This window comes from Hyalella azteca, unplaced genomic scaffold (assembly GCF_000764305.2).
Source record: "Hyalella azteca isolate HAZT.00-mixed unplaced genomic scaffold, Hazt_2.0.2 contig5814, whole genome shotgun sequence".
Taxonomy (NCBI): Eukaryota; Metazoa; Arthropoda; class Malacostraca; order Amphipoda; family Hyalellidae; genus Hyalella; species Hyalella azteca.
Window position 1 is genome coordinate 1 of NW_025935994.1, and position 25,762 is coordinate 25,762.

Consider the following 25,762-nt stretch of genomic DNA (forward strand, 5'->3'; position numbering starts at 1 on the left):
ACAGCAGCAGCCATCGCCTACACATCATCCAACACGAGTATATACAGCAGCAGCCATCGCCTACACATCATCCAACACGAGTATAAACAGCAGCAACCATCACATACAGATCATCCAGCGCGAGCATATACATCAGCAACCATCGCCTACACATCATCCAACACGGGTGTATAAAAAAGTAATTGGGAAACACGAGAGAACCTTGACTTTGAAACAGTAGTTGTAATATTGGAAGAAAATGCTTGTGCAAACTAGAGAAAAACATAAATATGAGATGAGCTAATAAGCTATTATATGGAATACTAGAGCTTATATTTAAAATAAGGAATGATCGTGCTGATTCGTAGTAACAGAAGTACTCCCAAGCAGAATAATTGCGCAAATCAAGAAGCCAGAGATCTCTCATACGTCTATAACAGCAGCAACCATTGCCTACACATCATCCAACACGGGTATATACAGCAGCAACCATTGCCTACACATCATCCAACACGGGTATATACAGCAGCAGCCATCGCATACACATTATCCAACACGAGTGTATAAAAAAAGTAATTGGGAAACACGAGAGAACCTTGACTTTGAATCAGTAGTTGTAATATCATTGGAAGAAAATGCTGATTCGTAGTAACAAAAGTACTCCCAAGCGGAATAATTGCGCAAATCAAGAAGCCAGAGATCTCTCATACGTCTATGCAACTTGAATAAATTCACCACATTATAATTATTTTTATTTTAATTACCATACTATAATGACAAGGATGATGGACGCAGCTCACATGTCGACTTTAGGGGTGTTGATGAGGTCGGGGTCTAGAGTGGCCATGGCAAAGGACTCCTCAGGCAGGTCGTCGTTCTCAGTGGGCGAGTCGACGAGTTCGGTGAGATCCACCGAAGTGTTGGGGTTGTACACAGACAGCTGCTGTCCGTTACTCGCATCATTTCCACCTGGTAATTATTGAGACACACTTGAAGAATTCTTACTTCCACCTAATACTTAACCCTCTCTATCACTCTCAAGGGAAATAACTTTCAACTTAAATTATACGTAAACTATTGAGTGTAGCAACCTGAGGACGTTTGTACGCAACAGATAGCATTTTAAAATTTTCGTACGTGGCAGCAACCATCAGTGCAAGTCATTTTGCGCTCACTAGAACATATCCTTTTTGAGAAATAGGCTTGTGACAATATTGCTCCGGTTACTCATGTCAGGCGGTATAGTGTTAATATGCCAGTGAGGACTTCATAGTCATCAACTTGATGATAAAAAGAATGATATACTAGTAATTGGCTACCTGATAACAAAAATGTGAGACGAGTAAGCGACAACACCACAAACCTGACATCTCGTACATCGACGATAGTAGGTCGATGTCGGTCATGAAGTCCAAATCCGAAAATGGTAAGTCGGGGTTGAAAATCTGAAAAAAACGTATACAAGCGTGAATGTATAATGATGAGTTGGCACAGCAAAGTGAATCAGTCTCAAGAGTAAAGTATACATCGTCATAGCACGAGCAGATTAGAGAGACGTTAAATGAGTCGGCGATAAATACATGCATTCACAGTCTTACAAAAGAGATGAAAATACGTTAAATTCAGCGAGTTTTTGTTAACAAATTTCTAAATTCTGATTCGATAATTGCAGATGACTAGCAAATGAATGAGTTCAAGTTATCCCAGGTAAAATAAGTTAAGGCATCAAGCGATACGCCGCAAAGCAATATGGACGACGGCGTGCGAGCGCATTGGGTGCATACCCTGTTGAAGAGCTGCGGCTCGCAGGGGATGTTACCCTGCTTGAAGTATTCCTGCAGATTGTCGACCGTCACCTGCATTTCGTCCAGATCCTTCATCACCTGGTCTCTGGGTCTGAAATTGTAAAGGAATCCGTTGGTGCGAGGTTTAAAAGATCACTGATAGAGATGGAAGAAGACACAAGTCTGTCAAGTAAAAATTGATAGTGAAGTCGGGAAGAAGTTGAAAGGAGGACAGCAAAAGTACATTGAAGGAATCTAACGAGAATACTTCCAATCTGAATCATATCACATCAGAAGAACAATTCATAAACAAGGGCACGTGAAATAAACACATTCAGCTTGAGCAGGTTTAGATGCTCTTAATGCCCATAGAATCAATTGTGGTACATACGACCAAGTTACACGCACGACGTCCAGCAGACGTCCATCCAATAGCTAAACCAACGTCCAGTTATTATCCGATGAACCAGAGTGTATTCTAATATAAGGATGCATTAGATATCGGCACCGAATGATCACGATGCGCTGTAGAGGTGGGAACATTAAATTTTGGAATAGAATACAGAGTAACGTGACGAATCATGGGTTTGAGGAGCACCATTATGAAGTTTTGAAGCATCCATAGATCGCCCGAAAGTCGAATTAGTTTTACTGATGCCTGGAATGAAGTGAAGTGCGCACTTACGACAAACACGACGAGCCGGCGGCCGCCTCAGACGGTATGGCGATGGAGGTCTCGTCATTGGCTAGAATCAAGTCAAGGGAGTCAGAAGGAGCGAGTTGGCTCATCGTCTCCAACCCACTTGTGTCTCTACACACGCTGCAGGAGAACGCACCAGCACAGGTTAAATCCCACTGAGTCTCACCTTCCCGCACCACCGACTTCAAACTTTTTCCAATCACGCAAGATATCGTCACGACTTTTCCCGATTGAGTCGCATGGAAAAGTAAAAAATTCGGAGAATTCATCAGCAACCAATGAGGCTTTTTATCAGTTTTCGGTGAATTATGCAAAAATTAATAATCTTTTGCTTTCAGTTACTAAGGGGATGCCAGAACGAACATTTTCCCGCCAAATGCCCACAATCTGAGAAGCCCACGTTAGCCATTCGCGGCGCATTATTGCTAAATTCGGACACTATGGAAAAAATATATTCTGCAAGATTCCTCTGAAGGTCACAATCTTACAAATTCTATGATATTTCGATAAGATTCAGGCACTTACAGTTTATGAGACAAGTTTTCAGTCATCACTGTAACACAGAATATAATAATAATAATCGTCAGAGGGCAACAAGTTTCCGCAAGTAGTGGGCAGTTAACGGGAGTGACCATGAAAAGAGCTAAATAAATCTTCTGAATTGGTAAAATTCATGCAAATGTGATTAGCTGTCACACGGGGGTATGCCAATAAATTTAAAATTAACCTGAACTCAAAACGTTACTGTAAATTTAAACAATTAAATTTAAATGTATCGAAGATGCATTTTTAATTTCAATCTAAAATTGTTAAAATACGTTGGATCTGAGGGAGCTGTTGATGAGAAATTATTTGTAAAGCTCTTCGGAAAACTCACGTTTATTCTAGTTAAAAAAACTTGTAATTACCCGGTCTTGTCTTGTAAAAAACTTGTAATTAATGTTCGTTTGCAAAATTAAAAGCTATATCGAGATGCAATGGGAATCTCTCAAACGACTGGTAGTTTTATGCATTTTCCGACATTTTAAGAATAAATCAAGCCTTGAAAATAACATAATACGAAGATATTTGGAATTATTATTAACAATTGAAGCAGAGATAACAAAAATATGAATATTACTTGTTATGAGCGGGAACTACATCAGTGACTTCGTTGGTATGAGTGGGAGTGGAGACAGCAGCATTGAGTGCCGTAGCCAGGGTATTCTCAACTTCGGTATCTTTCTGCTGCTGCTGCTGTTGCGGTACAGGGTTCTTGCGCACCACTTTAAACAAAGGCACATCTTCCGTCCGATTGCTCTCTTCACCTAAATCCTTTACAGTAGAGCGACGCCCAGCCATCGACACACTAGCGCCTCCAACACTTCTCTTCACGGCGCTGTTTGTCGGGATGGTCTGACCGACCACACCACCAGCGCTGTTACTGCTGTTGCTGGGAGTGTTTTTATTGCCGATGGTACGAGTTAAAATGTACGGTCCAGGTAAGGTTTGCATGCTGCTTTCCTTGCCTTTAAATTTTTTCGACATTCCTGCTGCGTTGTTATTAGTTGTGAGAACTTTATCAGGAACTTTAATAGGGTTACTGATGCGAGGTGCGGAGTCGGCAGGAATCACGGTGACATTTGTGATGACGTTCTGTGTTCTGTCAGAGCGCGCGTTTGGCATGTCTTGCTTGAGGCCAACGCCGCCGCTTACCACAACCGGCGTATTGAAGGTGTTGAGACCTGAAGAGTCTGGCACTGTCGCAGGGGCTAAATTTGATACAGGTGTGTTCCTGATGAGAGTGCTGTTGGGGCGTAGAGTGTAGGTGACCGTGCCTCTTCCAACACCAGTCCCGTCTTTAGTCGATCTTACAACACTTATAATCTTAGGCTTCACCTCTAAGTTCGTGGAAGTTATATTAGATCCATTTCCTATGACCACTTGAGGAGAGCTCGATGTCACGAGACGATTGTTTTGAGGTATGGCAACGCCAATTTCAGCAACATCTTGTAAACGCTCGGTTTTAATGTTTGCTGACTGGCCATTCACTGACGACAGAATGGTTCCCTTAGGGCTCTCAACAATCGGTTGGGGTGACGTATCTGATAAAATACATTTGAAAAGAATTAAATCAACAATATACAATCTTTCGTATTTCAGGTCTGACTAGAATATCTAAATATTTGAAGGTCATAACATCTAATTTAAATGCTTGGCGGAAATAGGAGGATTTATTCAGTATTTTATACATATAAGAGCGCCATCTTAATGCTGGGAATATAATGAAAACGAAATTATTTGAAAAACCAACAAATGAATTGTGAAGCAGAGTAGCAACTTGTGTACTTACAGGGTTCATAAGAAGGCTCATTGAGCAAGAGGTCAGTATCCACCGGACTGTGGGAAAATAAATGATTACTAATCAAAAAACTCAACATTATTTTCAGGGTTCGTACAGGTATATATAAAAAAAATTCCACGACTTTTCCATGACTCACCACGACGACCAATATAGTTTTCCAAGACACGTATACAACAGGCTTAGCATGACTGAAAGACAAACCATGCATTTTCTATCATTTCCTACAGTTGATAAATAGCAAACGTGTAAATGCATAGCTCGTCAACGCTGCTTCCTCCATATTTGACACATCGAAGTCTTTCAAGCACAATGTACATATCGCCATACCTTCATGCTTTGAATGGCGAGCAAGCCAGTCACGATAAGCTTCTATTCTTAACCACAAGTCATGAAATTCACACTTTCCAGGCATGGTGATGTAGAAATTGCCCGCTGAAGATGGAACGCTTCTACTGCAGATCAAAAAGTTGTCGAATGCAACTGAGCTCGGTGACCGAGATTGCATGATTGGTTCTCCAATCAGAACGCATGAAACAAGAGACTGAGGCACAGTCTCTTGTTTCGTGCGTGCCAATCAAAATGCAGGAAACAAGAGACTGCACAAACAGTAAACACGCGCAGCATAGAAAAACATTTCATTTATTTCTTTTTTTATTTGCAAATACCATGACAATCCATAACCTGAAATAAAATCCAATGACTTTCCAGGCCTGGAAAATAAAACTCCAAATTCCATGACTATCCAGGTTTTCCATGACCTGTACGAACCCTGTATTTTGCAACAGAAGAGATCACAATAACACGAAGCTTGTGACTCTGAGTATAATGCAAAATTCAGCTCCATATAGTTTGTGAGCGCTATTATAATCCACAATAAGAACTAGCTTAGGTGCAGTGACCAATAGTGAGTCCAAAGTATGCAGTACTATCAAATTCAGTGTTGAGTCACATTGTAAATAGACTGACGTAACACGACCACAGGAGTGCAATAGTGGGTACTTGAATTTTGAAAACTGAAACTGCTCACGTTCCATCCGTGTTAAGGATGACGCCACGAGGTGACAGCATGAAACGTTGATTCGCGGAGCCTGCAGACAAAACCTGGTCGTTCGGTATTGTAATCCCCGTTGCCGTTGAATCGAGCAGGCTAGCATCGGGCACCGTTTGGGGCATCATGCGGATGACTTGTGTAGTGGCAGGTGCTGCGTGAAGCACCACGTTGTTGGAGGAGGTGGAGGAAGAAGATATCCTAGAGTTCCCTGATGTGGTTTTTAAGACTTGGTTGGGCACAACACCAATGTCAGGTAATTCATCCACCACCTCGTGAATTACGGGGCCATCTGACAGAGGACTTGTGCCATGCGTGAGTGCCTGTGTTAAAAATTAAAGTTAGATGCGGTTTATACGGTCAGTAAAAATATTTGGCCAGCTTCATCAGTATCTAACACGGAACTAAAAGAAAAACTTGCATCGCCGACAAAGCTCATAGTTCCTCCCTGCTAAGCTGATAGTTACCGGTACTCAGTTTTTTAATAAAGCAACAAGGAAATAGAGAGTGAGAAATAGTAGTAGAAAAGAGGGTACAGTAGTAGGGTAGTAGTAGTACTACAGTATATGTGTCAATGCAGGGACAACTAGTTGATGAAAATCGTAAGAATGAGCAGTGGTTTGGTGAGAAACACATCCCGCCGACGCTCAAGATATAGCAAGTAAGCTGGTACATCAAGGTTCCATGAGAAGCAAGTTCACAGCTAGGATATCAATTGCTCACGGTTCAGTTGTCAAATATATTGGTCGAAGCCTAATGGCTGTTGGAAGCTAACATTCAAGAGCCATTAAAATTATATTAAAAGAATTCTACTTAGTATTATTACATTTTATTATTATTATTCATAACTTTTGCAGTCACAAAAGTTACAAAAACCATCCTCGTGTGATACACAATATCCATTTTTTAAAATTCTAATAACTGAAAAAGATTGTCAGTAAACACATTTAGTTCAATCAATATCTCTGGCCCAGTAATAATATAAATGGGCAGGGGTCTCACGGGCATGATGTTGTGTGCGGTGGTGTACAGGGCAGGGTTGGCAAGGTGGGGCAGCTTGCGTGCTGTGCGGCTCAGCTGTGTGGTCTTCATCATACTCATAAGGAAGCGCATCAACTGAAACATCACAAACAGATCAATAACCAAGTTAAAACCATATTTAATCAATTGCAGATGATCTAAGGTGAAAACCAAAGCTTTTTACAAAACAATCTATTGACTAAAAATTTCAGCACTACTCAGCAGCTAACTTTTCGAGTGAGAACATTAAGCCCCATGAGCTACAACATTTTTGAAGAGCATCATAAATGAACACAAAATCTTCAGTCAAAAGTAGCTACCATACCTTGTTCAAAAGCAGCTAACATACCTTGTTAAAAAAGCAACTACCATACCTTATTGATGATGTTCTGTTGCTTATTGAATTTATCATGAAGTTGTGAATACTTGGCCCAGACTATTTGGTTCTCCTGCTTGAGAGTGTTGATCTGAGTCATAACTGACTCTTGCTTCTGTCTGAGCGCTACCACTTCTGTCATGACGTCAGTCAGGCGGGGGTCTTCCATAGCCATAGCACCTCCACCAGGCATTCGTGTTGACATCTGCTGAGAAACGATCACCATTCCACTTGTCATCAAAAATCCTACCTCTTCAATATCGCGCAATCAATGCGAAATAAAAAGAGTAATCATTGAACATGTGGGAATAAACTTCAGTTTTTAACTAATAGCACCATGCAACTGAATAGCTATGTACAATTTAATTTGGGCTTCACAAATGCTTCAAGCTAGAATGCTTCTCTTGGAATTTTATACTTTGCAAAGTGCAGAATAGTACTTAATTAAAATTCCATTCACATATAAAGTAGTTACAGAGCTTGAACTAAAATTACGATATTGCAATTTTACACTGTAATATTTAGTTGTGAAGACAATCAGGCTTCCCTACTCATTTTTCATGGCCCTTACTGGGTTAAGAATAGCTTACTAACTTTTCTTTTTATGAGCTCCAAGTTGTGCTCTTCGCCCCGTACAAAATAAGGATGTGCAAATTCCATCTCATCCCTGTCAAGCCGCAGTCCCCCTCCTTCCATGCTGGGCACCTTCCTGAAGCCATCTGTAACACAAACCAATAGGGTCATTACTCACCCAAAGCATCAAACATTTTACAAAATTATCTGGTTAAAAAATTCACTTAGGAACTTGTAGACTTGTAGGCATTGAAGTTAAGAAATACTTGAATAGGAGATGAAAACGCCTGCTATTCAAATATAATGGATAGTCACTATGAAGAACTTTTCTAAACTAAGGGATGGTAAGCCTCAATGCACAAAGATTCTACAATGTTGGAAGTTGTCATACATGTTATTGTGGAGCAATGCATGCTCCTACTGGATATTGTTTGAAAACAATTAATGAACATTTGATTGTTTGGAACTTTCCACACAACTCAATATAAATAACATAAATAAATAGGTATTTAAATGGAGAACTTCCTAAATAACTAAAGGAAACATGAATAAAAAATTAAAGGAGTAATATAAATGGGTATAATACATATCATTGAATTCAACTTGGACCATAAAAGAGTGTTTCCTTTCTTTGCCTGAAACACATGGCACAGCATGCTTAATATCAAATGAATATGATCACTCACACATGTTGAGTTGCCTCACAAAGCTGGCCATGTTGTTGTGTTTGTAGTACAGCGGCAGCAGCTCCCGGCTGAACTGCCCCTGACTGCATAACAGGAAGCTCTTCCCATCCTGTTCAAAATACATCAACATTACAACATGCTTACAACAATAATGTAATTTGATTTATTAACATATGATTAACTCACAATAAAGAGCATGCTATTTGTTTCTTTTTATGCTCAGTCCAGATTATGTCCTGCAGTATTAGACAGGATCACAAACTAAATGTAGTCACTTGTTTGCATTGTTGCAAGCACAGCAACACCACCAGTCTGCATACTTATAAGCTCATTTTCTTTAAAATTTAAATAATTATTTGATTTCAACTGGTCATTATGTTGCCAATTGATGAAACCATGATTACTATGTTGTATTGCATATTGTCTTTTTTGAGCATAAATGAGGTATTGTTGTGAGGTTATTTTAGTTGAGTTGTCCATTGAAATTAAATTTTGTTCGCAAGAGATCAGTGATACTGGGTTAGGGTGAAAAAGTTTTGACTCAAATTTAAGAGATTGACTCAGGCTACTTATACACTGCTGTAGTTATGGACACCTCTCACAAGCTTAACCAACTCAGAGGGCACTTGCTTGAAACAGGTGTAAGCACAAGAACCACTAACAAACTAAATATGGCGCAGGTAGTGTTCCTAATTAATCCCAGATGCTGGCAGCATTTTGGTGCAGCTAGTACCTGTACCATGCATACCGGTATCTCTAGTGTTTTGAAGGCTAACAACTGCATTATTCATGCCTCTCATGTTGTGGAGGTTTGACTCTTTGGAGGTTTTGACCTTTGACTCTCAGGAGTAATCAGGCATAATGGTGTGGCTAGATCACACAAACTTTGCTTTTCTCAGCAGCATATTGGGGCTAGTACCCTCAATAGCTGTGACTGGCTTTGGGGATTTGAGCGTGGCTAAATCCCATGTCACTTGTTTTTCCTAGCAGTGGATTATGGCTATTACCCTTGGTAGCTGTGACTGGCTTTGGGCATTTCAGCATGGCTTTAACACACTTCATTTGCTATCTAACTTTTCCTTGTCACTGCCTATTTTTATTGAGGCCTGTGTTTCCCACTTCTCAGGGTTAAAATTCAGTTATAAATAATTATGAGTATCTATCTTGATAGAAGAATTAGTGCACTTCTGCAAGATGACTCCTGTACACCAATGAAAAACATCAGTATTCTACAAAAATCTACTTTGTTTTCATTTTATCCTCCTCCAGCTCGCTGATTTTGTTCCAGCTCTAAATTCCCTTTAGAGCTGGACCAAAGTCAGCATGCTACCCAGATCTATATCAAATTTGGGAGGTTGTTTCTGGCCCCAAATATATATAATGACATATATATATAATATATGCATATATGTCATTGAATGTAAAATTTGAAATGAAATATCATTTATTATAAGCTTTGGCTAATTATTATTTTGATAACAAATCATGGCTTTCATCCTAGGCAGCAAAGAAACAACAATGTGTGTTCAACATAAATGATACAAATGTGCTACCTATCACACATTATATTACTTCTTGAGTGAAAAAAGGGCTTAGTTATTTTTAGCACATTTTCTCACATATGGAAAAAAAGGCGCTATTGTGCTTTCCATGTCCATCTGTCTGTCTGTGACTTCACGTTTTCATCGATGAGAAAATGTGCTCTCTGTCACTCACTGCAGCGAGTACTGAGTTATATTTTTTTTAGAGTAAAATCTGAGATCTAGATCTTTTTGCATTTACTGCAAAACTCCTGCGATTGCTGAATTTTTTCATTGGACAGAGTTTGTCTCAGTAATAAAAACTGGGACATTTTCAGCACTCCATGGGAATTCTGGGACAAAACCAAGACAAAAAAGGAGGCCTTCTGCTTATTATAAGTTTTAAAATTTCCCAGAATTTTTATCTTTCATAAGGAAACTTAACCAGATATAATTACACAGCTAGTTAATCCTTATTATGAAATTAGAATATAAATTTTTTCAGACATTATCTGATTGAAATTTTGTCTGTTAACAACTTTAAATGATGCCATTTTACTATGCAAAATGACATTGCTATTGCCCATCAAAAATTTGAAGGGTCAGGGTGAAATGGGAAACATAAGCAATTGTTAAGAAAAAATTATTTATATATATATACTACAGATTTCTTCAGCATTTTGTTTCCCATTAGAACAAAAAAATTTTAAGCCACTGAAAAGCTCAAGAGTCTTGCAGTTGTGAACAGATCTGTATAAAATTTAAAATATATCTAATTAATAGCAAGACTGTGGCAGGAATTGACGCAATTTTTTACAAATTGCAAGCATGGATGGCTGTTTGTGTCTCACTCACAAGTGGCTTCTGCTGATTTTCCAGAATGTACTAGTTAGATATGCACTAAAACAGCATACAAAGCAATACAAAATGTCAAAATGAAAGCATTGCATAGAAAGAAATTTCTGTTGCCCTCCTTACATAATCAACTTATTTTTTCCAAGTAGGCAAAAAAAACTGGAAAGGATTGGAATTTTACTATTTACTACAGACATCTTGCATCTCAAGAGTAACAAATTTTCAATACAATTAAAATCTTCTAGCCAAAGTGAATGCTTTTATTAAAAATTAGAGGGTAGGTAATTCACTTAGCTCTGGTTTGAAATGGCAGGAAAGCTCCATTTGCACCTCACAGGATAGATATATTTCATGCCTGCAACTAGGCTGGCCTTATCTTAGCCAATTTCTGAGCAACTTTGATGGAGATAAAAAATATCTCATTTGCCAGATTGCCACTATGACCATCAAGAAACACGGTTTACCAACTTGCCATTTAGCTGTTACTGCACTTGCAGTAAAGTCTAGTTTGGTGGTTCCCAAGTTGGCAATATCGCCCCCTTGGGGGCGGTGGAAAGATTTGGGGGGGCAGTGAGGAAGAAAGGAGCAGTAAGGGGGCAGCAGTCCACGAAGTCAAAGTCACAAGTTTGTACGTTTGTTTGACAATTTGTACACAACACGTGCAGAACATGACTCCAACTCGAATAAATTTTCATGAGCTAAAAATCACCATTTTGGTAGTTAGGACTTTTTATTCAAATTTTTGTTCAAATCTATTCAGTAGTTTGGAAGAAATTCTTTGATTACTGTGAATTTAGGCCCGTTTTGCCATATAACTCCCAAATGAAGGTGAAATTTGAACATTTTTAACAAGGTAAACATCACCATTAGGTCCTAATGATTACGTGTTCCAAGTTTTATGAAGTTGCATTCATTATTTTTGGAGATATTCCTTGGTCGCTGAATTTGGAGATTGGCCGTGAGAGTGGAAAACAACGTTTACTAGGAAATAATTACTACATTTTGTTAGCAAATTCAATGATTTGTGAATATTACATTTGATTCAAGCGGTAGCGGCAAAACCTAGTATGATGGTATCGCTACTTAAATATGTAGTGCCAGTAGCGGGCTCTACCGGGGGCCATGAGACTGGCCATGAGTCCAGCCTTAAATTTGTCTGAGCCGTCTTGAATTTCTAGTGCTGAAACAGTTAAAACTGAAAAAAATATATTGGTTTCCTAAATGGGGTTCTATTTGTGAAATACACAGTTGCGTTTAACAATTCTCTTTTAAAATTGATGCATACCAAGAAAGAAGCATTTGTTTTTAATTGCGTCTGTTGCTGTCAGGGGGGAAGGGGGGTGGCGCTAGAGATTCAATGGACTGAATGGAGAGCCAAAGAGGGCGCCAGCCTGAAAAAGTTTGGGAACCACTGGTCTCATTTACGGTTTATAACAGTCAAAAAATACTGGTTAGGGTAAACGCGGTATATTCCGACATCGTGGGTAATTCCGACACCTCTCTAGTTTTTCCTTTATATTAAGCTTTTTATTAGTTCCATGCATTTGTTGATAGTTGAAATAGTGACGTCATACATTTGCGCATCAAACTACTGCCAAAACACTAGGTCTGGGCCATCTAGCGGGAAAATGTTGAGATCCAAAGAGAGACGGTGCATGCCACCCAATGAGATCATCGAAAAATGTGTCAAAGTTGACAGTTGACCTTGCTCTACCAAATAGATATAAACTGTTTGTGTAGAAAGAATATTATGGTTTGAGACTTTTAAATACGTCTGTGAATATATTAGGAATCCTTTAAGTATACTTGTATTTGCTGATTTCAAGTGGTAAATAAATTAATAGATGATTAAGTTGAGAAATGGATTTAGACACATAAAAACTAATTCCGACACAACTTGAATTGGACACACACAGCTTGTTCCAAGCTATGTGCAAAAATGAAAATTTTCTTAATTAAAAGCTTAATAACTGTTAATTAAAAGCCTAATTAAGTAGTGCTCAATATTTAATAGTGTTCTAATTCAAAGCCGTGTTGTATTTCAATACAGCTCACACAGGGATCAATTCGAACACGTGGATGTCGGAATTACGTATTAGTACAATTTGAAGCGCGGTCGGAATACGTCTCACCACGTGCTGAATATAGTCACACACTGAGTCGGAATATAGGGATTTTGTAGGTTTGCATTCTAAAGGCTTTTAAATAAATATGGCAACATTTTGTGACATTTCATTGTTGCTGGTGCATTGTGCAGTGTTTTGAGAGTCACATAAAGCAAACAGAACTCGAGTAACGCATACGTTTTTTTTATAGTTTTTCATTTCTCGATGCGTCCTTAATGTGTTGGGATATACTGCGTTTACCCTACTGAGTGGTTAGAATTACCATTTGTTGGCATAGGGTTTGATTACCAGTATCACATAATAGCACATATTACCTTGAATCTTGAAAGCCTTAAGCTTTTTCAATTGTAGTAAAAAGTTGTGGGTCTGCTTTGATAACAAAATATATTAGGGTAAACGCGGTATATTCCGACATCGTGGGTAATTCCATCACCTCTCTAGTTTTTCCTTTATATTAAGCTTTGTTTTAGTTCCATGCATTCGTTGATGGTATCATGGTTGAAATGGTGACGTCATACATTTGCGCATCAAACTACTGCCAAAACACTAGGTCTTGGCCATCTAGCGGGAAAATATTGAGATCCAAAGTGAGACAATGCACGCTACCCAGTGAGATCGTCGAAAAATATCTCAAATTTGACAGTTGACCTTGCTCTACCAAATAGTGAATAACTGTTTGTATGGGAAGAATATTATGGTTTGAGCCTTTAAATACGTCTGTGAATATATTAGGAATCCTTTAAGTATACTTGTATTTGCTGATTTCAAGTGGTAAATAAATTAATAGATGATTAAGTTGAGAAATGGATTTAGACACATGAAAACAAATTCTGTCACAATTTGAATTGGACACACACAGATCGTTCCAAGCTGTGTACAAGAATTAAAATTTGCTTAATTAAAAGCTTAATAGTTGTTAATTAAAAGCGTAATTAAGTAGTGTTCAATATTCATTAGTGTTCTAATTCAAAGGCTTTACCGCGTTTACCCTATTTCAATTGAAGGCAAGCAAAATAGGCTAAGTGATAGGCCTATGTCAAATCTCAATGTTAGGTAAACATGCATTTATGGCAGATGGCAGTGCATACTGCTCAATGAAGAAATTAAGAAAGCTTCTCATTTGGGTTGATAGGAAATTTTATCAGAAGCAACAATTTGCACTCACTTCTCCCCAGCGAATGAGATGATCTGTATTTTCGTCTTCCACCAGTTTCCATAGTTTGTAGAGGAAAGCAGGAATTTTTTCTGCAGATTCCACTGATGAATGCATTTCTTGAAATCTGGTGACTGGCAGTAGGTAGATAGTTCTGATATCTATTATTTAAAACAAGTTGCTCAAGTCTGAGATGCTTTGAGAATTGGGGTCATAAATCCCAACTCTGTTTCATCAGACATCTGGCGATCTGGGTATAATTAGCACTAGAAAAAATATTAAAGATTAAAAGAAAATGTGGGAAATGAATGAAAAGTCACCTTAGTTACCTACATTAAGTTAGGCATAAAACCAAATTATCTTGTTAATGCTTAATGGCTAATCATATTGTCATTTGTCAAAGTAAAGAAGATTGAACGAAAAAATAATAATTTTACAAATGAATTTGCGTGATACCATCATTAAAGTTTCACAATTTAGGTACTTTATTTTCTACTGCGAATAGGAGACTTGAAGCAATTGGATATTAACCACGATATGCAACCATGGCGAAATGTTTTTAGTGCGACGGCAATTGCAACAGCGCAACCGAACAGCACGATGTAAACTGCAGCAGCAAAAGCAGGCAAAGCACCGCAGGAGCAGAGATCGTTTGTATAAAACGTTTGGCAGGTAAACAAACCAAAGAATGACAGCAATACACGAACTATTTTTTGGTAAAATTATTTACTAATGATATGAACTTTATGTTATTGCGTAAATTGTATTTTTTGCTGAAGATGACGTAAGGGAGAGGGATATGGGAGAGATTCTAATGACCCTCAGTGACAAAGTATATCACATTTCATCATAACATGACTCAGTAAAAATTCAAATTCTTTCACATCATTGTACATGTTATCATAAAATTGTGTTATAACATATAAATGTAAAGATGAGATGATTTTATTTAAGTGTAAAGCTGAATTTTTCCTTTTGTTTGCAAGAAATTCCTAATTTGCTTTAAAAACAATCAGCAGTTAAACCACATTGAATGTTACAAAACATCGTCAATTTTTTAAGCCAAATTTTCATCCTGATCATAAAGAGCTCATTAATTGTTACCAAGACGTAGGAGAGCTTCATCCGATGATCGTTTCAAAATGCGGTTGTTACCAAAAGCCGATTGTTGATTTTGGTGTGAGGAGACTTTAGTTTGTTATCGTTAATATGTGTGCCGCATTAACAAATGCTACTGTTTTACGGGCTCTTAGCACAAAATTTAATACAGGTTTGAATTTGAGCTTCTTTAGATCCACATCTTTTTCTTCCAATAATGAAAACAGTACTTTTTATACATCACATGGAGTAAGAATGAGCACAAAATATCCGGTACGATGGAGTATATCGAATATATGGAGCAAGAATTACTGCCAAAGTTATGCAAAAAAATCTGAAGAAACTTCTTTGGCGCAAGATTTACTAACATCTAGAATGGACGAAGAAAAAAGGAGAAGTGGCTCATATTCCAAAGAAGAGGCTGAAGCTGACGAGAAACAGAGAAAAGAAGACCTGGAGCGAGCTAATCGTGCTCTGAAATTTTCATTTATTGCCTTTGGCGTTATGATGGCTGGAATTGGTGGTACTTTAATTTTACGGTGGGGTGAGTTCATGATATACAGTACTTGTTCTAATATAATTCAGATAATCCTATTAAACAAAGAAATAAAGAATTATATAGCTAGGCTAAAGCATGACTTTTTTATGTAGTTATTAATTTTTAATTTGACTTAAGTCTTAAGTTTAAAAAGTGGTTGAAAACTATTTTATTTGAACATATCATGGCTCTTTCTCAATTCTCAATATATACATGGATTTTTTATACATCTTAAAATAAAATATACTGTATCTTGAATCTTCAATAGGTAGGTACTCCAAAATTGAAAATGAAAAATTATGATGAAATTAGGTTAGTTCCCATTCTCATTAATAAAGAAATAAACATAGAGAGAAAAAATAAGTAAATAAATAAAAGAGAAAAAATATAACTCAGTAGACTTGCTGCAGATTGCAGTTAGTGTCTGAGGTGAGTGACAGAGTCACAGAGAGCGCATTTTCTTGTTGATGAAAACGTGAAGTCACTGACAGAATATGGTGATATCATATCATTGATGATATCAATAAAGGAAAAACAAGTAAACAACACTGAATATGTTGTTTATTCTACATCTACCTCATCTACTTGAACATGTTGTTTATTCTACATCTACCTCATCTACCAATGCTACAATGAAAGAGGAGAACATCAGAGTACTGTTAGTAATGGATTAATTATGAATATACTCTGCATGCTTCAAACATTTATAATTGAGTTTTATTTCAAGTGTTCCGCCAGTTCCAGATTACCCCATTCCCAGGGGTAATTCAGGACGGTTTTATTTTGCGTCTGGCACCTTATGAATAGCATATGGAATTTTTTTGAAACAACCATTTAATAGCCCTTGCAAAGAGCTATAAAATGAGCCTAAATTTGTTTATGAAACTTTTCATGGTAAGAAGTTATTAACAAAAAAATGTTCAAAACCATCCCTTATTACCCTGTTTGACAGTATCTAAAAACTGGACTTAACAAGAGACAGAATAAATAAGGAAAATGAGTAGGTAGTTTAGCTTAGCTGAGACCTGTTAATATCTTAGAGCAACCAAACAAAATCATTTAATTCTTGAGAGCAGTACATATCCATAACCACAGCCAATTGATGCAAACAGAAAATATTCTAATTCAAAAAGAATGTGCAATACAATGGACTTATGGCAAGATATATTATTCACTCAATTCACTTGAAGGTTGTTCTATTATGCAGGCAAATAATTGAAAGCATAGATGCTGGGCCAGATGGTGCAGAAAATTTAATTCATGCCATAAATCCTTACTTCAAATTTATATGTGGTCTCGGGTTAACATAGAGATCATGACTACCATCCTGTTGAATGTACTGATCATTATTATAATATCAATTTATTTCAGGTGCTCCTCCTGAGGATGATGATGGCAATTGGTTGGAAGATGACTTCAGTCACCTGCCCATTGTAGAGCAGTACTTCCGCCGCACATACCGAGAGTTGAGGAACATGAATACCATGATCCAGGTTGGTTTTATTGATTGAATTTAGTGAATCTGTAGCATACTTCTATTTTATTTGGTTAGGGAATTTTTTTATGTAACTACTGATGAACACTAAAGCATTCTTTTTCTTTATGTCATTTTCTTCTTTTCCATTAATACTTACCTGTAACTATACCTCCCACTATTAGTTATGAATTTTTTTAAGTATTCTAAATTTTCTGCTTTGCTATCTATGTTTAGTATTAACTGCATAATATAATTTCATTTGAAAGACTTCTCCACAGGATATCCATCCACAAACTGTCGCATACACTTGACAAATCTCTTGTTTAAAGTTATGAAGGGGAATAAAAAAGAAATTCAGACAAATTTTGATTTTTTTTTTACCACTTGTCTCACATTGACACATTGATGACCCTTAGAGCCAACATGGCAAAGTTTTCATCAGTTGACCATGATCTCTGGCACCTGGTCATCCTCTCATTTGTGGTGGTTCAAAGGTGCTTACTGGTCATGTTCTGGCCGGCCTAATAACGGCTCTGACCTGTGAGCTGTAAGCAGCTTCTGAGTTAAACCATAATGCTCCTCTTGGCTCGTGGCTCCGCTGCTTAACTTGCTTTGCTCACATTGTAACCACCATCATTAATGAAGAGGCAGCTCAAACTAGTAAACAATTAACTAGTGTTTCTTCCTATTATCCTCCTCACTAGGAAAAGAATTAAATAGATGGCCAACTGCCCAAATATCTGCCGATTGCTGATATTCTCTTACAACTGTTTTTTTTATTGCAACCATCTATTCTATGCAATGACAAATGGCGAGTAAAATTTCTATATATACAAAGCTACACGGAGTTTGGTCATGTTGTGACTGGTCTCCCTTGGAATATAACTTCTCAGGTTTAGGATGATTTTTTTTCTCCAATGCTGACCATTACAGGTTCATGTTCTAAATATTTTAGGTTGTATATATGCCCTGAGACTTGTATTGCTTGCAGATGCCTTCTCGAGAGAAGCTCCTCCCTGACACACTCTCAGGACAGTACGTGCAGCCGCCCTACACGCTTGTGCTCGAGATGAAGGATGTGCTTGTGCATCCAGAATGGACTGTAAGTCAAGCACTGCATGAACAGAAAATTGGTATTTCAGTTCGAAGTTTGTTGTTTAGAATCAGCTAATGTTGTTTAATTCAGAATAATTTCCATCAACCTCATAAAGAGAAGATACTCTTTAGAAAGGCTTTGAATTTTCAATTGATTGGTTCAAAATACTGTTTCTTGTTCACTTCCTGAGGTTTCTATTTTATTCTATTTTTGTTGTATGAATTGTTCCATGTGAATGGGTGATATGATGAATCACAGTCTATTTGAGAACAATATTTGACGTTTCTATACTTTATTGCAGTATGAAACTGGTTGGCGGTTTAAAAAGCGGCCAAGCCTCGATTTTTTGCTACAACATTGCGCTCCTCCATTGTTTGAAATAGTTATTTACACCAATGAACAGGGATTCGTAAGTATATCTTCTTAAGTGACCGCTTTGCATGAATCAGATTTGGTTTTTCAAAGAGTAATTTCAAGTGATGCTTCATTACATAAGTTAAAAATTTTCCGCAAATAAACATAACATGATAGAAACGAATCAATAATGCTGAGTTTATGAAAAATTTTGAGCTAACATCCGAAGTCAGTAATTCTCTGCACATGTTCTACCTATGACACAGAAAATCAGTTCAGGTATATATGAATTGTTAGGGAAGTAGTAAAATATTGCTCTGTTATCTTATTTTGGTGAATCACAAAATCTGTTTACTTTGTTGTTTCATAAATAATCATAATATTTAACATACGCCATGTTAATTGTTATATTCTTATTTGTTGCAGACAGCTTTCCCGGTAATAGACAAGCTCGACCCGAACGGTTTCATTTGGTACCGTCTATTCAAGGACTCCACTAGTTACGTGAATGGCAAGCATTTGAAGGAACTCAATTGTCTTAACAGAGACTTGAAAAGGGTAAGATTTTCTCAATGTTTTTATTTTGTTTTATTGGCCAGTCACATTTCGTACCTATCTATAGCTTTATTATGCCATGGCCATTTTCTTTTTTCAACATTTATTCAACAATTTTGCCCTCTTGTGGTCTTGCCTCTATCAGATCAACGTATTGGAAAAAAATAATTCATTGAGAAACGTTTTGATAATCCGGACTTATTAGTAATGCCAGCGCTTGGTCTTAGTTTTATGCATTCTTTATTGAGGAACGACGTCCTTTTGTCAAAGTGTTTATGACCAAATAGCGTTCCTTTAACCTCATGACTATGCCTCGTCACAAGGTAAATGTTATTTCTAGCGCCATAAGCCAGGTTGTTCAATATTATTTTGGGTTGGAGCAGGTCATCATGGTGGACTGGGATGCAGATGCGGTCTCTTGTCCTCGCAATCAACTAAAAGTCCCTCGGTGGAAAGGTAGCATGGATGATAACGGACTGGTGCAGCTTGCTATGTTGCTAAGGAGTGAGTCTCATCTTTGTTATTTGTTTTGGTAATATTACGTTGAACCCTCTTGTAAATTATTAAGAATAGAATATCAGGTGCACACACACCTAGTAATGTCGGTTGACTCTGGAGAGTGAGATACAGATTTATCAATAAAACTTTAGTTCTTAGTTTGAACTTGACTAAGCTATCTGTGAAGTAGATTCTTGCTATGGGCATTTTTCTTCCCGAGAAATGCTATACCGGTACCTGCCAGAGGCCAGGTATCTTGTATCCTGATTTCCGCAAATAGGATTTAACTTCCCCCAAAAGATAATGTTATATGAAAAGGATATGATAACGTAGTACACAAAACTTTTTTTCGCATTACTTTTATAGATATGATTTACATCTACAAGTAAATTTGTTAACCTCAAGTAGACAAGTTAATGTACTGTATAGTAGCTAATCATGCACAGATGAAGAATATTCAAGGTTTTACGGGGAAAGCTTATCAGCTCGCAGCAGTTACATACATAGCTATGAGTTAAACAAAAGCACGTCATTGGTAGTTACACCTATAACGACTGATTATAGTCTGAAAAATAGAAAACATTAATTCGTGGAAGAGATCGCGAAGAAAGAACGTTCATTTCTTGTCCTGTTCTGAAATCAACATATATAAAGCATAGAGGTTTCCTTAAATTAGTTTAATTCCACCCTGACGTGATGTTATTGCTCAGTTATTTGGATAATGAATGACTCTGACCTGTAATATACTCCTGACAAGATTAAATACACATGAGAATTAAGGACTACAACAATAGGATACTTTCTCAGTCAAATTCGGAATGTCCGGTTTGAGTGAGTTCTCGTCAATATGAGCAGGTACCCAAATCAGTAAGTTATCTTACTCTTCAGACACGAATAGATATTTGCTCATGAACAATTAATGACAAAAGCACGCGTTTTGAATGAGTATCGTAAGTCTGCTATCCGTTCCCTGTTACACATGATTGACAATGCTTCACGATTTATGATCGCACTGACATGCGCTACCTACACCGTTCAATGCAGATATAAAATGATTGGCTGTGATTTTCTAATTAATACCCGATAGATGCTTGGTATAATTTGTGTAACTTGAAGCCGTAAATGACAGCAATCGCGGAGAGTGAGGTGGACGACGTCCGGGACGTGCTTGACTACTACCGTCAGTTTTCTGATCCTCTTGCCGCCTTCGAGAAGTTCCATAAAGAAGCTCGGGAGCGCGAGATGCTCAGTGAACAGCAGCGCAAAGAACAGCTTAAATCCGGCAAGGTTGCTACCACATGGCAACCCAGCTTCCTCAAAAAATGGTAAGGTCTTCAGAGCTAAATTAGATTTTGCAGGCTATGATTATTACAGCTTGGCGTTTTAGTTTCGCCTGACATCATTTGACGAGAGACTGAAATTATGTCTTGGTATTTAGTACATAGTCATTAGTATGGTGGAAGCGCCTCGTGCTAGCCTTGGACATACTCAGATGCTCCCTGTCATCTTGTAGTGACAAGAAGTACGATATGGGTGAATAGTTTTCCGGTCGCTTGTAAGAAAATAGTCATAACGTCCTGTGTTAACCTCTACAAAAGAGCGCAATATTTTTCCCCGGTAAATGCTCTCACGCATTAGCGTAAATTAAGCTCCTGTGTTTCAATTTCAATTTCCCATAACGGCTGTCGTCTGCCATTAATTTTTATTTCTTTTTCGAACTACGGTATTGATGAAATGTATATAATGTATATACTTTCATCCCATTATATATCACTTTGTAGATAGTACCTAAAATTTACTACATTTTTCAACAGGTTCTAAAGTCGTCGCAATTGATCAAGTTGTGCTTGCTTGGATTCGCTGGATGTCTGCTAAACTATCGTGGCCTGTCCAGTGGTTCATCTGAGTGCTAGTCAGCTAGTCTCTACTCACGTGTCTACTTAGTGTAATAGTCCCAGAATACCTGATTATCCCAGGCAAATATAATTTGAAAGAGGTTCATCATGTTCAGGCTTTGCGAAAGCTAAATGAATGATTAATTTTGTTGTAATATTCTTCTGTTAGCTCACGTTGGGTGAGTGACTGACGCAAGAGTTCAGCTCTCGTCTGGTGATGAAGTGAGTAGACATGACCCATTCTGTACATAGACTATGCGTGCTACTTCTATTGTCGACATTTATATACATTTTTTTGGCTCAAAATTTCTCAGGTATTCATTTGCATGTGACTTCTTGCGAAGCTGATATCAATGTGTAACTACTTGGTAGGACTTCCCGAGTTTCCTGTTGAGGTCCGAGTCTTGAGTTCTCTGCCAATGCCTTGTCCTAGAGGCTCGTGGTTCAGCCACCCTAATATGAGCAGACATTTTCCTGTTGCTTGCTGTTATGCGACATTGCGCTTTATATTTGGTGTTTCATGTTATCGTGTTGCCTGAATGTGTCACGACGTCCCCCTATGGGTGGATTATTTGTCTATAGAAAAGAAGGCTTGTCTGGAATGCGGCCGCATTGACATCTTGGCGAAGTTACCGTGTTCACGCAATTTTTTTAATAAATCGTGAATGCGAACAACGTTATTCTTCTTTCTTCCACGACCAACGAATATTTTGTTAACCACAAGCAGGCAGCCGTACCTCAGAAACTCTTTACTTTGCGTTTGCATGCAACCATTCCCTTGATACTTTCCGAGCTTCCATGTTTGAATTTTGAATAAAGTGTTATGGCGGTAATTTCGTCCGCATAGTATTGATGATATATTTACACCTGATTACATTTGAATTACCGAAATTCGAAATCTAAGTGTAATGTAGTTTCCAGGGGTTTCAGCCAAACGTCTAAAGGCCCAGGTAAATAGGCTTTTAATTAATACCGTCAGTAGGAAGAATGTTGAATTTTTATGAGTTTCAAATACAAATCAATATAGTTTCCTGCATAGTTATGTGCTTTCAATTAGAATCTGCTAGTAGAATTAATGTGAGATTGGCGGTTACCTCCGACGTGCTTCGAGCCAAAACCCGACTCGTTTAATTAACAGTACCGAGGCTGATGGTCTGTTTCGCTGAGCGCAAATCCTTGGTTGGTTAGTGCTTAAAAATTCTCATCAAATATTTTGGGTATGTGATTTCGTATCTTTAGCGCAACAAGTTTTCAGAAGTACAAGGGTTTCTGTAAGTATGTTAAAGAATGTTGACCGTGGCCGGTTTAGTACATACATGAAATCAATTCAATGATCTGGCAACACATACGAACTTATATTATTGTTAAACTTTATATGGTTATCTAAGTCATCTAATGAATCATAGCAATAACCGCTGGAAAGAATTGGACCCGTTACATAAGTGGCTCTGGGTGAGTATTACGAACATCTCCCGCCAATGACACGCTTGTCGCCACTCAGCCGATATATATACTGCACTTAGCTTGCCGCCATTCACTTGCGGTCACTAAAAACCTTGGACAGAATCACGATTTGTAGGTTCGATTGCCACATAATGACTAAGGAGATTTTTCGAACCCACAAGACAGAACTCAAAAGTGGCTAACTTGTCAGATAAGTCAGCCACTTCCGAGACTTGCGTCCTGCGGGTTCGAAAAATCTTAGTTATTAGATTACATTTGAATTACCGAAATTCGAAATCTAAGTGTAATGTAGTTTCTAGGGGTTTCAGCCAAACGTCTAAAGGCCCAGGTAAATAGGCTTTTGCATGCAACCATTCCCTTGATACTTTCCGAGCTTCCATGTTTGAATTTTGAATTAAGTGTTTTGGCGGTAATTTCGTCCGCATAGTATTGATGATATATTTACACCTGATTACATTTGAATTACCGAAATTCGAAATCTAAGTGTAATGTAGTTTCTAGGGGTTTCAGCCAAACGTCTAAAGGCCCAGGTAAATAGGCTTTTAATTAATACCGTCAGTAGGAAGAATGTTGAATTTTTATGAGTTTCAAATACAAATCAATATAGTTTCCTGCATAGTTATGTGCTTTCAATTAGAATCTGCTAGTAGAATTAATGTGAGATTGGCGGTTACCTCCGACGTGCTTCGAGCCAAAACCCGACTCGTTTAATTAACAGTACCGAGGCTGATGGTCTGTTTCGCTGAGCGCAAATCCTTGGTTGGTTAGTGCTTAAAAATTCTCATCAAATATTTTGGGTATGTGATTTCGTATCTTTAGCGCAACAAGTTTTCAGAAGTACAAGGGTTTTTGTAAGTATGTTAAAGAATGTTGACCGTGGCCGGTTTAGTACATACATGAAATCAATTCAATGATCTGGCAACACATACGAACTTATATTATTGTTAAACTTTATATGGTTATCTAAGTCATCTAATGAATCATAGCAATAACCGCTGGAAAGAATTGGACCCGTTACATAAGTGGCTCTGGGTGAGTATTACGAACATCTCCCGCCAATGACACGCTTGTCGCCACTCAGCCGATATATATACTGCACTTAGCTTGCCGCCATTCACTTGCGGTCACTAAAAACCTTGGACAGAATCACGATTTGTAGGTTCGATTGCCACATAATGACTAAGGAGATTTTTCGAACCCACAAGACAGAACTCAAAAGTGGCTAACTTGTCAGATAAGTCAGCCACTTCCGAGACTTGCGTCCTGCGGGTTCGAAAAATCTTAGTTATTGTGTGGCAATCGAACCTACAAACCGTGATTCTGTCCAAGGTTTTTAGTGACCATACTTATTCTTATCATGTCGTATGTAAACAAAATATATCGTTTCTTGTTAAGGCCGATGACATGAGAATTGTGGCGAAGTTCAAATAGCATTGACGATAGTCAATGGGCAGACTGGTATCCATTTTCACATAGAAAATCTAGTTCAGTATTTGATTAACACAGTAAACGCTGGTAGAACAAGAAGAGAAAACACTATTGCCGCCACGCTATAATATCGGCTAAAATTTCCTCAGGTCAGTCAGTGTATCACCTTAAGATGCTGAACCATATGCCAATCGCCCATGTTGACACGGCAACGTTGAAATCCTCCATCTTGCAAGTTCTCTCCATTTGCAATTGAAATAATTGCAGCCACTTGTATAATGGCTAAAAAACAGTAAACACAGCTGTGTAAGTGGTAAGAGCCATAGAGCTTGCTCTCTATGCTGGCTCATTCGAGGAGTTCAGAGGGAGATGTTTACGTTCGTCATCGAAGTTCATTTCATTTGATCAGGTTATATGAATGCATTTTGAGAAATCAATTTGCGTGCTGTTGTCACGTTTGCCAATAATAATCCCAAATAATATTTTTTAGCTGCAAGTAGGCAACAGTACCTCAGATTAGTATCACCAGTCATATTGGCATTGTTGCCTTGCTCAAACGTGACTAAAACTGACTATACAAGACACGTATCCAGGTCGTACGTGTTCCGGCCACGCAGTACGGGGAAAAAACAGCTGAACTATGGGTATTGCCTTATAACACCAAGAGCATGATTTTCTCCTCCCTGTTCTAAGACCACATATACAGATCACTATCGCACACCTGTCGTGTTTGAACGATGTCTTTAGTGCTACACGAAAGTCACGAATAGCTGCTCACTATTAATTTGCACGGGAATTCAGGATGTGTATATCTTAACAGATTATCTCTTTTCTTTGTCATGCTGGAGATTCGTAAACAGTGAAACTGATATCAGAATCGGGGCTAAACTTACACCAGTTTAGGCATTATGGATAAGATTGAAAAATTTCGGCGGCAGATGCAGGAGCGTCTTGTCTCTAATGAAATATGTAGTAGGCCTTGCTTGAACATGCGGAGTTGGGCATGATTAAAGTAAATAAATTATCATTTGCGTGTAACTATTTTTTTAATGCTGGTGGAAGATCATTACAAGAGGATAATTTTTTTCACTTATGAAAGGAGGATCGAGCATCATACTTTAATTGTATAATTTGTATTTGCTGCAGCAGCTGATATTGTGAACAAGAAAATCGACCAATTTTGAGAGTTGACATC

At 37.9% G+C, this 25,762-nt stretch overlaps 2 protein-coding genes across 4 annotated transcripts; one reads left to right on the forward strand and one right to left on the reverse strand.

Annotated features, from left to right (window-relative positions):
- Nucleotides 1-706: 706 nt before the first annotated feature.
- Nucleotides 707-14,433, reverse strand: LOC108683062 (heat shock factor protein 1). Of its 3 annotated transcripts, none has more exons than XM_018172339.2 (12): nt 14,177-14,433; nt 8,511-8,619; nt 7,846-7,970; nt 7,250-7,456; nt 6,858-6,971; nt 5,835-6,178; nt 4,796-4,842; nt 3,584-4,547; nt 2,449-2,583; nt 1,764-1,875; nt 1,343-1,424; nt 707-948 (listed from the first exon to the last, which is right to left on the reverse strand). In XM_018172339.2, exons 1-12 carry the CDS (start codon nt 14,279-14,281, stop codon nt 776-778), a joined length of 2,517 nt encoding a protein of 838 aa, XP_018027828.1. In that variant the 5' UTR covers nt 14,282-14,433; the 3' UTR covers nt 707-775. The 3 variants fall into 3 exon arrangements, with proteins under 3 accessions (XP_018027828.1, XP_018027827.1, XP_018027830.1); XM_018172338.2 differs by having other exon boundaries at nt 724-948; nt 7,250-7,459; XM_018172341.2 differs by lacking the exon at nt 2,449-2,583 and having other exon boundaries at nt 724-948; nt 7,250-7,459.
- An 866-nt stretch (nt 14,434-15,299) lies between these two features.
- Nucleotides 15,300-22,347, forward strand: LOC108683063 (mitochondrial import inner membrane translocase subunit TIM50-C). The gene is made up of 8 exons (XM_018172342.2): nt 15,300-15,806; nt 17,172-17,293; nt 18,269-18,379; nt 18,675-18,782; nt 19,154-19,285; nt 19,666-19,786; nt 20,910-21,105; nt 21,595-22,347. The coding sequence occupies exons 1-8, from the start codon at nt 15,374-15,376 to the stop codon at nt 21,599-21,601; spliced, it is 1,230 nt and encodes a 409-aa protein (XP_018027831.1). The 5' UTR covers nt 15,300-15,373; the 3' UTR covers nt 21,602-22,347.
- Nucleotides 22,348-25,762: the final 3,415 nt, after the last annotated feature.